Source organism: Gekko japonicus, unplaced genomic scaffold (assembly GCF_001447785.1).
Source record: "Gekko japonicus isolate JY-2015 unplaced genomic scaffold, Gekko_japonicus_V1.1 scaffold1387, whole genome shotgun sequence".
Taxonomy (NCBI): Eukaryota; Metazoa; Chordata; class Lepidosauria; order Squamata; family Gekkonidae; genus Gekko; species Gekko japonicus.
This window is the reverse complement of record NW_015174881.1, coordinates 278,010-291,741: the sequence shown is the minus strand read 5'-3', so window position 1 is coordinate 291,741 and position 13,732 is coordinate 278,010. Positions and strand designations below refer to the sequence as shown.

The 13,732-nt window shown below is 45.3% G+C and overlaps 1 protein-coding gene across 1 annotated transcript in view; it reads right to left on the bottom strand.

Annotated features, from left to right (window-relative positions):
- Window positions 1-5,755, bottom strand: part of FOXK2 (forkhead box K2) — a 72,428-nt gene extending 66,673 nt beyond the window's left edge. The window contains exon 1 of the mRNA XM_015424880.1: window positions 5,280-5,755. Within this exon, the coding sequence (XP_015280366.1) occupies window positions 5,280-5,689 (410 nt within the window). The 5' untranslated portion in view covers window positions 5,690-5,755. The remainder of the gene's footprint in view (window positions 1-5,279) is intronic.
- Between the last annotated feature and the right edge of the window lie 7,977 nt (window positions 5,756-13,732).

Genomic DNA, 13,732 nt, shown 5'->3' with positions numbered 1-13,732 from the left:
ATTTATACTTTGCGTTATAAATAGTTTTCCAATCAAAATAGTCAAAAGTGAGTTTTTCAATAATGGGATACCATTTCCCAACAGGACTAAGTATTTCACATTCATTTTGGTCCGTGGTGTTATAAATAGAAATGGTATCATACAAAAAACATCTCCAAACTTTATAAAGCCACACATTTACAGATGGAGGATCTTTATCCTTCCATTTAATCACTATAGTGTTCTTCACAGCTGCTAACAAGATATTTATTAATTGTTTTTTATCATCTGAAAAACTACCTTCCGGCCATAGGTGTAGCAACATAAGCTTCGGGTCCAGAGGAATGTCGCAACCTGTGAGAGTAAGTATTTTAGATTTCACGTCCATCCAAAATTTAAGAATGTGCCTGCATGACCACCATGTGTGATAAAATGTAGCTCTCTCACTACAAAGTTTCCAACACGCTGGTGAAATAGTGCTTGATATATGGGAGAGTCTGACCGGCGTTAAGTACCAGCGCGAGAGTACTTTATAGGTAGTCTCCAAAATTTCAGAGGATTTTGACATACTGTGTTGTGCTCTCCAAATCAGAGACCATTGATCGTCCGAAAGTGAGGTATTAAGATCTGAATGCCATGCCTCTTGATATTTCATTGGCTTACTAGAAAGCTTACCTAATAAGATCTGGTAGATTTTCGAGATCAGACCTCGTTTTTTAGATGGAGCGCACATCAATGTTTCAAAAGCTGTTATTGGGGATTTTACTGCTTAAATAAGCTCTGTATTTTCAATTAGGTGACGCAATTGCAGGTATTCAAACCATTGACCTTATGTTTTTTCTCAATTTCCGCTTTTGTCATCAATGTGTTCTTTGTTACCACATCTACAATTCGAGTGATGTTTGCCTGTCTCCAAGAATGGAAAGAGGAGGGCATACAAGAACACCCGGGTAGGACGTTTCAAGAACTTTTATGGTTACCTCATAAGGCTAGATCAGTCAAAACCTTGTCCAACCCTTATCTTTCACATACCTTGAAGACGTGGCATCAGTCTCGGCATTTATTAACTGCCAAACACTCTCAACTTTACACCTTCACAGGTCGGGACCCTTCCCTACCTGTCCATCCCACTATATATAAACATATTTTTAAAATATTTATATCCAACATTCTCAATTGAGACCTCATCAGGCAACTTATAACAATAAACCAATGCAAGGATAAAGGCAGCAATATAAAATTAACCACTAACACTCAATATAAAAACCTAGTTTCCAAAAACTAGCATAAAAGTCGCAGTACAGCCACAAAGCAATAAATAAATAAAGCCACTCCTCAACCGTCTACAAACAGCTGGAAAAATATAACTGCTTTCACCTACTGCTTAAAGTTCAGAAATGGCAAAAAGCACCCAACTTGCAGGAAGGCTGTTCCAAAGATGAGGTGCTACAACAGAGAAAACTGTGTTTCTTAAATCTGTTGTGCATTAATATTGTTTTGCCTTCAGAATTCTGAGCAACTACTGTACAGAAGAAAAATGAAGTAGCTCTGATTCTATGCCATAGCCAGACTTGCAGGCTTCCTGCTCCTGTCCAAGTGTGCCACAAAAGATACAAATTAAAGCAAGCCTTCAAATTAAACCAAAATTATACAGAACAACCTTGTAAAGTGTAACACCATAAACTGCAAGCCCATCAACCCAACCATTACAATGCAGCCAATGCATACTTCTGAATTTCTCAACACTTGCACATCTAACAGTACCCCATTCATTTCTATATAATGAAAGAAATAATTATTATACTATAGTCTGAAAATCCATAAGAAAAACATTCCAGGTGTATTTAGTTGGCTACTGTAAACTATGATTGCAATATGCTTATAAGCAGATCTTCCCCACTTTCCCTTTCTTCTAACACCACCACCACAAAAGTTGATGCTGGGGATCAGGTGAACCTTGTGGGCATAATATCATACAGCAGGGGAGCTACAATCAGGAGGAAGAATTGAGCAAGACTGCTCCACTCACTCTTGTGGGAATGCAAACCTTGTTCCACCAAGCTTCTTACAGTGGCAGAGAGGGGGTGGGTGGGCATCTAGTCATTTTAAAATGAATGTAAGAGGCTATTTAACTATGTTTTCTACACTACTCAGAGAGACTGAAGATAACTACTCAATTGCTCATAACCAGGGGTACAATAACTCTATTAGTATTTTAACAGGCAGCACAACTCACAATTTTAAAATGCTCTTGGACAGCACAAAGAACTGAAAGGAAACAGTTTTAATGTGGTTCTTTAGTGACTGAATGAATCACTAGACCAGTTTAAGACTATTTACTTCAGTCATCAGACTACACAACTAAAACTATAACATAATGAGATAAGCTGCAACACTGAACTGTAACCCAGAATGTCAGTGCAAATTTTATATAATTTATGTAAATAAAATACATGCTAATTACAGATTTCTTTCCAAGTGCATACTATACTGCTACAAAAAATTAATTTTATACTATTTTAAAACAGTCTGTAGGATAGGAAATAAAAAACTGCATAAAAAGGAGTTGCTTCTTAGTATGATGAGACTAGAACTACAAGTGTCTTCTGGAAACTCTCAAAACACCAAGCTATTAAGCTTCATTTTCACAGTTTAAAAGCTGTAGTATTTATGTTACACTACAAAGGATCTATGTACATATCTATACATTTACATTTGATTTTTTAAAATTAAATCTTCTTTAGACAACTATGCCTCTCTTCTTCATGTTACCTCCCACTAGAATAAGGATTTGATTCTACAATCTGAAGTGTGAATTACACTTACAAATTGAAAATGAAAACTGATTTTGATATAAAAGCCAATAATAATAAGGTTATATATACAATCTTCTGCAAGGTATTAAGGCCATTAAAAGTTGTTGAGTCCAAATGAAACCTGGGCAAACAACTCACATTTAAATAGGACTTTTTACAAGTCTAAGTAAACACTACTGATGAAACCCTGGCAAAGATCCTGACTGACTTCAGTAGGGTGGAATTTCACACCAGGTCCCTAGGTAAGCAGATCTCAAGCTTACCTAAGCACTCATTCTGGAATTATACAAAGAAGATTATGATCACTCATTATTTACAACATTCTAGGAGGCTAGCCAGAATCCCATATAACATTTTCTGCATTTTTGTTACTGTTTTGCTGGCTATCTTCAGCTCAGTACTAGTAGAAAGAGACTGGAGAATGAGGCTTAACAAAGCAATAAGGCTCAACAGCACTGCAGTAAATTCCATACAAGTGTAGACCTTATGAATTAATTTTAATTAAGTACATACCGATTTAAAAGTGGAAGATTCAGGCTAGAATTCTAAAACTACTTACCTGAAACATCTATTAAAATCAGTAATGCTTGCTTCCAAGTAAATGTGTTTTGGAACTATTGAGTAGTAAACATTCCAACAAGTCAGTTTTAATTTCAAAAGAATTACAAGTCAATCATTACCTCTTTCCCACGAGGATACCTATTACAGTAGTACACTGACAATGCGATCAGACTTCCAATTATAAGTTACACCAACAGCTTTCTTGCCAAATGAATCTCAATGTAGACAATGTACATCACTTGTTTCCAACCAGACCACACTACCACAAGTGTGATGTATAGGGCCTTATAAGCCAAAAGGTTTTACTTTTAATGTGGTAGCCTGACTTATTTTTCCTATAAGGTAAGTATTTAAATAACTGTAAATAAGTTAGACAATACATTCCTTGGAACAAGGAACTGCTATGCATACACATGCAGGTAAAGAATTATGTACATTGGTGGCACTGTATAAACAACAACAATGTGGTAATCATAGTGTAATGTACTTTCCCAAACGTTAGCAGGCTTCCCCTGTATTCCAAAAGACTAGTTATGTTTACACAAAACATTTACAAATTTTGCCACATACTGGCAAAATTAAATGAAGTTTTCCTCTAAATTATCTCTATGGATTCCTCCTTGGAAGAGTATCAAAATAAAGCTTATGAGTTTCCCTCACAACTACAATTCACATTCACTGTCACAAATCAACAGAAATGCAAAGTGGATATCAATTCAAATTTTAAAATAAAAATGTCATCCTACTATATGATTATTTTCATCTTCTTTTATATTAGAATACATAAAATATGAGATAAAGCACATTGTTAGAAAATGTTTACTGCCATGAAATGACTTTCGATTTCTAACAAATAAATAAAACAAGGTTAAAAGTTTAGTTTCCCTTCTTTTGTAAAACCTGTCAGTGACAACAGTATAAATGGACGTTAAAGTTGTTAGAGGTCAAACAAGTAATTCATCTATACTGACAATATTGTGCTATTAATTATCATATGGCATTGTGTGTAGAATAGCCAAGAATCCTAGGACTGTCTGGCAGCCGAAAGTTTAAGATCTTAGCATTGTGCTAGTGGCAAGCTAGGCTTGTATTTAGGGGCTCAGAGAGCTCTGAAAGATACTATGAAGCCATCCTACAATGCATTAAAGTGGTGTACTGACTTAATACGGAACTTTAAATTAAACGTCACTAAGAGAGGAGTGTAATTAAAGAAACAGGTCTTTGAAAACGTGCTGGGTTATTAGAAGGATAGTACACCAGAATTTCCACATGAACAGCACACCTGCACAATGGTACATTTTTCAACCATCCTGCACTTCTTAAAATTAAACACACAACAACATTTTAGCCATGAGACACTCCTTATTACGCCACGAGACGCTCCGTTCAACACTCTGGACAAAACTCTGTACCGTCTCATGTTCCCTTGAAGACACCCGGCCTCCTGCACCCACCAGAGAAATATAAATCGGCAGATAACATATGTGCGTCATGCATAACCTGAGGCGGCTCTTGCCCGAGCCCACTGACTGATAGCGGTAGCGGGGACTGTGGCCTTTAAAGGCTCTTAAGACTTCGGGGAGCCATCAGGAGTCACTTCCACGGTAAGTACTGAGGATCGGGACTCAGATCACTTTAGCCCCAGGGCTGGAAAAGGGGAGGGGGGGAATGCTTGGGTCAGATTAAGCCGGCCTGGGTGTTGCAGCTGCAGAATGACACCCTTCAAGCCTCCTTGCCCGATGTTGTGTCTAGAAAGAACCCCAAGACGTGACGTCCTCCGCCTCAGGGAGCCCCTGAAAAGCCTGCGGCCTCCTCACGCCTCCCCCCCCCTCGAGTGGAGAAAGGAGGGGAAGCAGGAAGCCGGCTTCGAGGCGCGTGTCTTCTCCCTCAACCCGACAGTCCCTCCCTCCGCTCTACACTCACACTCGGGGCAGCTGCAGCGGTGGCGCCCCCCGTCGCTGGAACACCCCGTCCACGAAGACGCCGTTCTTCCCGAGGCAGCGTAAATAAAAGTCGCCGCCGCCGCTAAATGAAGAAGTAGCAGCAGCGGCGACGTCAAGCTGGGACTGGGCCCCGGTCCCGTCGCCGGTGGTGGCTGAGGCGGAGTCGGCACTGTTGTTGGAGGCGGCAGCGGCGGCGGCCGGCGCCTGGGAGGGCGGGGCAGTGAAAATCTCCAGGTGCCGGCGGGAAATGAAGCTGGAGTGACCCATGCTCACATCCACCGAGCCCTGGGAGGAGTTGCGGCCGATGGTCACCGAGCGCTTCTTCATGAGGTATTCGAACTCACGGCCCTCTAGCCGGGCCACGGCCGCCGCTGCCGTCCCCGCCGCCATCTTGGGCGAGACAGCGCACGGGACCGACGGCCCTCAGCCCCTCCGCGCGCGCGCGCGCGCCCCCACCTCCCCACCCCGCCCGCCGGCCCGGCCCCAGACACCGACAGACACAGCAGCCGAGCGCGCTGTACAACCCACAGTCACGCAGCCCTCACGTCCGCTAGACGGGCAGCTGACTCGGCCAATAGACGCGCAGCACGCCGGTGGAATTATTCCGCACCCACCAACCACAACCAGGGCCCGGAACAGCGCAGGGCAACAAGATAGATTGTACCGCACAAGAGCAATACAGGCAGCCGGGCAGCGGTAGGACGTGGGCTGGAATTTCTTAATAAGGTGGAACGGGGTCTGGAGAATCTGCTGCTGACAGCCCTGGATCCACCGCTCTTTTCTCGTTGTGCCTAATGGGACTTGTTTCAGGAACTGCCTTCTAAAGATGTTACATTCTTTACAGGCGATTAGGACAACCCTGTGCATACTCCCAAATACATATAACGCAATGACGAGGGCAACTTATTTTTCATTCACACTACATACACAAACAAGTAGGTAACTCTTCCTCTCTGGTCTTTAAGGGGCACTTTCTCAGCTGTCTTTAAACGGTAGTAGTACTGTGCATCAATGCGAACAGTCAGTTTTATGTACATCAGACTAAAGTGACACACGTGGTCATGTTTCCCAGAGTTTAACATGAGTGTGTGCAACCATACTATACTTTATGTGTAAAGAGGTCACTGCTGAGGGTCATCTTCATTCTGGAATACTGTGGAAACTAGTAGAAAGAATTAGAATTAATGTGTCTCATCCTACAAACCCTGTCCTCTGTGGACAAGGCTATTGACAATCAGTTTCTAACCTACTTGACCAGTTCTGCATCATTACACAGAGTGTACAAAGAGCTTGCTTAGGATCAGAGTCCAATACTTCAAATCTATTATTTAGTTCAAAATATGGCCTGGATAAAGTTTAGACAATTAAAAAAAAGGAATAGTAATCAGAAAAAATATATACAGATAATGTGTGCAAGTCTACAATACCATTAAGTGCTTCATTCCAAAACTAAACAAAGAAAAATTATTTGCCAATAAATATTTACATGCTTCTTTTCATGTTCCAGTAAGTCATCTGTTCATTTTATTATGTTTGCAATATCTCACATTCTACTATAAATTCCAGTAATCCTGGATTTCATTTCTCATCTAATAATATGCAGCAATGGCCCCAATCTAGTGGTAATCATATAAGCTACTATAGTTACAATTACTCTTGGAATTTTCAGATGTGCATCCACATCCACATTTCCACCAAAAGATTGTTTCCAATCAGTTCAACAGGACTTGGGGATGAGGATGCATATCAGCAAGACACAAACACACAGAGACAAATCTGCTCATGTGCACAGACCTTTCTTGCTAAAAAGGGGCAAATAAATAGCTCAATAACAAAACAACAGCATAAAATTCAATTACAATGATTCCAATTTCAGCAACTGATCTACAGCTACTTCCCCAATGTGTTATTTTGGACCATCAAATATAACATACCAGTTGTGGCTTCTTGCATCATATTTCCAACTCTCTCCATTCAATTGTATATTTTTACCTGTGTGTTGCTTCAGTGTGCACAATTCTATCAAGCTTTTAGCTGAAATTCTATTAATTTGTGTTTGCGTTTAAAATATTTATGTGCTTGCCTTTCTCCCAGGCAACTGGGACCCAAGGCAGGTAACAAAAACCTAAAATATTCAAATAATTAATAACCATTAAAACAAATAAACAGCCAGCAAAAACTACAAATGTTAATGTTTATTGAACAGACCACTGCTCAAGAAATCCATATGACAAATAGATGTGTAAAGCATCTCCAGTGTCAAGGGGTCCTTCACAACAGCCTTCATAAAAACTGCAGTTGTGCGCCCCTAAGAAGATGGCATCGGGGCAGAAACCCTCCAGAGTTTCTCCAGAAGGCAATTTCAAAGTGCTGGGGTAAGCACATTAACAGGCTGCAACAAAATGCACCCTTGGCAGGGGCGGGGAGACAATCAACAAGTGCTGAGCAGAGTTACCACACTGGCTCATACTTAGAGAAGAGGCCCTTGACATATGCGAGCCCCTGTGCACAGCTACTGAGGCAGGAACATTAGTACTAGGGGTGTATATTTAGCTGTATCTAAGCTGAAAAAATACCCCAAAAATACCTTGCCTGTATTTTTCGGATATTTTTAAGCCAAATACAGATCAGAGAATCTGAAAAAGCTACCGATATAACTGATCCCGAATAAAGCCCAATTTTTTTCAGCTTTTTTTGGTATATTCAGCTATACCGAATAGCTGCTGGTGGAGAGGTTTAAAGGGCTACAAAGTTAACTTTGAGTTTTCTCCTCTAGGGCTCTTTCTCACCTTTTGCTCTGGTTTCCAGGGCAACAGGGGGAAGAGGCATCTCTGCAGCCCAATGACAAAAGCACCTTAGGGGTAATAGTGTGTTAGAGCCAATCATTGCAATGTTTTTGCAAATGGCATTGCATTGCAGGTTTGCAACTTGCAAAGCTGTTGGCTTCAAATATGAAGTCCAACTAAGTTAACTATCTTGCTTTCCCCACCCATTTCTGAGGGAACAGGATGCAGGAAGAAAGAAGCAGTGGCAATTTGGCAAATATGATTTCAGGTTAGGGGGAACACTGCTCTTTAGCCAATCAGAGAAGTTTGTTCTTTTTTGATTTTCTTTTGTGCATGGGCAAAGAGCATAACAGCAAGTCTGGCTAAGCTAGACTCCATTACTTAGGTGCTGCTAAATAGGCTTTTAGTAATAAGGGTCTGTTTTAGGAATTGTTTAACTTTTAAACACTTTTAATTGAATTTCAGCATAAGGTTTTAGTTCCTCCCTAACTAGGCCAATGCTAGGAGGATATTAAAAGAGGCAAGATTGTATGTGTCTTCAAAACAGTGGTATAATAGCCTAGATTAACTTTTTAAAAAGCAGTGTGCGGCGCTCTGAACTTCAGTGAAGGCTAGTGCTTTTAGACAAATTTCTCTTTAGATTGTCCTGTAGTTTTTCGATTTTCAGGAGGGAGCTCCTGTATTTTCATAAAGGAAATCAGGCTTGTTCCAAAAGAATCTAGACAGGAGAAGTTTAATAAAGAGCTTTAAACATTTTAAAAGGTTTGCTATTTCATCTCAAGGATAGTTTATTAAACCATAGTCAGGTTTCAGTAAAGGAAGTCATGAGTTCTAAAAAACGTAAAAGAAACAAGGTAAAGGTTCCCTTGCTCAAAAGCCAGTCGAATCTGACTCTAGGGTTGTGGTGCTCATCTCCGTTTCAAAGCCAAAGAGCCAGCGCTGTCCGAAGACGTTTCCGTGGTCATGTGGTCGGCATAACTAAACACCAAGGCGCACGGAATGCTGTTACCTTCCCACTGAAGTGGTACCTATTTATCTACTTGCAATTTCTTGCTTTCGAACTGCTAGGTTGGCAGGAGCTGGAACTAGCGACGGGAGCTCACTCCCTCATGCGCCAACTCGGGTCTCGAACTGCTGAACTACCAACCTTCCACAGCCCGCAGTTCAGTGTCTTAACCACCTGAGCCACAACAAACAACCCAATAAAAGGGGGGGGGGCTGAAGCAAGGGTATATTAGGTTCTTTTGAAAGACAAAATCCTAGTTTTGGGGTTGGAGGGTTCATTAAAAGGTTAGATTATTTTAGATTCAGATTGTAGCGCAGGTAGTTAGGTGCATAATACCTTTCCCACAAGTTCTACTTAGAAAGAGTTTGGCCCGGGGTAACAATGAGCAACAGGAAGGTACCCTGGGGGCAAGGCTAAGGAGAAGAGTAGTGGAAAGGAGGGGAGGGGGAGAACTGTGGCTTTCCCTCCACCTGTGTGGAGGACTACTCCACAGCCGCCTTCCACCACTCCATCCTCTGGCCAGAGTGGTACAATGAGGAGGCCACACAAATCCCTCTTAATTGAGTCTGCTGCTGGGGTGCCCCCTGCAGAAGTGTCTGCAGGTGCAGACACTGGACAGGGATCCACTGCTCAGGCAGCCCCAGCTGTTGTGGCTGAGTCTCAGCAGCAGGAAGAGAAGCTGCTTGAGCTACCTTTTGGAGTGAGCTTTGGGATTGAGAGTGCTCAGCTCTGGAGCTCACCCCAAGGGACCCAGAGGCTTCTGGAGGAGCTACAGGGGAGGCTCGATGCCCCTGCTCAGCTTCCTCCAAAGTCCAGCAGGCCTTCTGAGGAGGAACAGGAGGGGAGGCTGGAGGCACAAGAGGAAGAGATAGAGGTGCACCCCAAGGTGTTGCCATCTCAACCCCTTCCCCCTCAGGCATCTCTTCCTGTCCCCCCAAGACATGGTGTGTCTGCCCCAAGCTCCTCACAGGAGAAAGCTCCAGGGGTGCCTGCAGCTGCTTGCCAGCATGGTGCCCCTACACCTCCAAAGTGTGGAAGCACTTCCAGCTGACAGACGATCCCTGCTTCGCACAGTACCAGCTGTGTAGGGCTCGTATCAGTCGAGGGAGAGACCTCAGTCATCTCTCAGCTACGAATTGTGGCACCATCTGAAGAAGCACCATCAGCCAGTGCTTCCTTGGAGCGAGAGAGAGGCTACTGCTGGGGTGCCCAAGTTGTCACCACCAGCCATCCAGGAGGTGAGACATCCTGTGATCACCTCCAGTGCTGTTCCTGAACATTCTGCAGTAGTGAAGGGACGCCAAGCATCTCTAACAAAGATGCTTGGTAAGATTGGCACGAGGGTGTCCGGTTGGGGGAGAGTAGCAGGAAAGTAAGAGGGTCACTCACCTCATTGCCTAAATAGCTGCTGTAGATGGCCACCCTTTCTCCATGGACGAAGACTCTGCTTTCCGCAAGCTGCTCTAGGATGGCTTTCACGGGTACACACACCCTGCTTGCACGAAGCTGAGGGCCATGTTCCCCTCGTCGTACAGGGCTGCCAGAGACCATGTGAAGGCACAGTGGTCCTGCACTCATGGGAGAACTGTGCACTTCATGTCCAACGTCTAGACCTCCCCTCAGGTGCACAATGTGTATCTGTTGCTGACTGCATACTGGTGGCAATCCAGCAACACTGTGGGTGGGGGTGGGGAAACTAGTGTTAGGCATGGTAAGGGCTACCAGGCCAGCTATTGCCAGGCTCTGCTCCATGCTGAGGTACTCAGTGGGATGAACATGGCAGACAACATATCAGCCACCATCAAAAAACAGTGAGCAGCATGGATAGGCAGGGACCTCTCCATGGGCTTCATGGTAACCAATGGTGCCATGAACATGAGGGCAGTGGCACAGGCATTGGGCCTGAGATGCATTTACTGTGTGGCCCACCTTCTCCATCTGGTGGTTTGGGGCTGGGTTGGGTTCTGCCTTGGGGCTAGATTCTGCAGAGAATCCCAGTTTGGACGCTGAGACCCATGAGTTGGCATCTCCTCCAGAAATGCCAGCATATCACGGGTCACTTCTCTCGCAGTGTGAAGGATACCCATCTGCTGTGTGAGAAGCAGACACTGACAGGTATGCACCACCTGATCAATGATGTGAGCACTCGCTGGAACTCTACCTGTGCCATGCTCAAGTGCTTGGTGGAGCTGGAGAGCCCTGACTGCCCTGTTCTCTGAGACTGGGTGTTATGTATTGACCCCCATCATCACCCCAGTGAAGCCCAACAGGGACGTCCGTATCTGCACAGACTATAAGTGCACCATAAACAAGGCCCTGCAGGACCATGCTTATCCTTTTCCAGTAGTCAGCCATGTTTTCGCATCCTTGGCAGGTGCGAAGGTTTTCGGCAAATTGGACTTGGCCCAGGCATACCAGCAGCTCCCCGTAGATGATGCCACCGCAGAGGCCCAGATGAGCGTGATGCACAGGGGTGTGTCCCAGGTGCGGCAGCTGCAATTCGTGGTCAGCGTGGCCCCGGGGATCTTTCAAAATTGAATGGACTGTCTCCTTAAAGGTATCCCTGGGGTCCAGCTGTTCTTTGGCAATGTTTTGATCGCTGCCCCGACGGCCAAGACCTTCGCCGAGAGGCTGCACGCCGTCCTGCAACGTTTCCACACTGCCAGCCTGAAGGTGAAGCGGGAAAAAATGTATCCTGGGAGTTCCGTGAGTCGAGTTCCTGGGGTTCTCGGTCAACGCTCAAGGCATCCATCCAACGACTGACAAGGTCCGCGTCATCGTGGATACTCCAACCCCCTCCTCTAAGCTGGAACTCCAGGCTTTCTTGGGGCTGCTGAACTTCTATAATTCCTTCTTGCCCCACAAGGCTGCAATTGCTGAGCCCCTGCACTGCCTTCTCGATAAAAAAAGCTCCTTGGGTGTGGGGCCAGAAGCATGCCATCGCATTCCGGGGCGTCAAGGACCTGCTCACCTCCAACGCGGTCCTAGCACACTTCGATGAGATGCTTCCCGTCATCCTCGCCTGTGATGCTTCCCCGTATGCACCCAGACCGCGCTCTGTAACACAGCTCAGCCCCAGAGAATCAAGCCGCTCCCTGCGGGTTCTTCCCAGGTGACCCCGTCTATGCACGCAACTTCTCCAGTGGCCCAGCCTGGGTCCCCGCCAAGGTTATAAGGGTGACTGGGCCTCTGTCATATGAGGTATTCACAGAAGACAGCCAGAGGCTCCGCCAACACATAGACCAGCTCCGCAACCATCTCCTCCCAGGTGAACCCGGGGTACCCACACCAGAAGACAGTGACGAGGAGCTGCTAAGCCCAGAGGAGCCTGAGCCTGAGGAGAACATGCCCACCAGCAGCACCCAGCCGGAAATCAATGGACAGCCATTGGAGGTCGCTGGTGGAATGCCAGCAGCCGCCACCGGTGGTCCCGACAACGTTCCGGCGCCACCACCCTCTCCCAGTCTGGCGGCGGGGCCGGCCCCATACACGGTTCCTGAACCCACAGCCCCGTCAGCGGAACCACACCACTTGAACTGTGAGTGGTGCCGACCAGCGTACTTAAAGGACTTTGTCAGTTGAAGAGGCTCTGAACTTTGGGGGGAGGGGTGTTATGTATTGAGCCTGAACTGTCCTCGCAAAAGGACTGAGCTTGGGATGCATAACAATAGATTGCTAGGACCCTAGAATGGACCAGTAGGGAGACAGGGATCCTAGAGTAAAACAATTGGGAAACAATAGAGTGTAAATAGCCTGTTGTTGGGAGTGGGGTGTTTTTGGGTGTAACCCTTTTCAGGCATAAATATCTGGCTTCAGCCAGGGATTTCAGTCTTCTTTCTCTTGCTGAATCACTAATAAACTATGAGCTGATCACTTCTACGAGTCTGAACCCAGTATATTTCACTGGGGTAATTCGGAAAGAGAGCCAGCTCACCCAGGAAGAGTGGTTGACCATCTCTCAGACTGTGGAAGTTCTTAGGCCCTTTAGAGCTACACAGAGAACCTCTCGTCTGACATGGCATATCTGGCTCTGGTTGGATCACCATGATCCAACCAGCTCATGCAGACTTGGCCTCCTTTCTGGAGCCAGCTGCAGGACACCCAGACATGGTTCTAGCAGTGTGGACGCTGGTGAAAAGGCTGCAAGATAGACTTGAGGCCTGCCTTCAGCCTCTCATACAGCAGAAGGTCTACATGTTGTTGACCATGTGTGACCCATGCATCAAGGGCAAGATCGCTGAGTGGGCCAAGAAGTTTATTTGCTGGAAAGACGAGCTCTCCTGGCGAGTCGAGCCACACAGGCCAAGAAGAGCACGTTGGTGCGAGCTGAGGAAGAGGGGGGTGAAAGCAACTCTGCTGCTATTCATCCACCACCTCCCAGTCTAGGCAGTGAGGATCCCCATGGCTACCACCACGATGGCCTGTGATTTTTTCTGTTTGACAGAAAAATACCAAACACCAATATGGTCAGGGTGTGACCAGGAAAAGCATACTGGGAACTGGAGGGGAAAGGCTGCTGGCTGATCTATGATAACCCACCCTTGTAGCACATGCACTGCAACCCAGATGCATTAGTGCTCGTGACTGAAATAATGTACTGCTTCATGAAGACCTTGGATACAGCTGAGTATCACTTGCTTT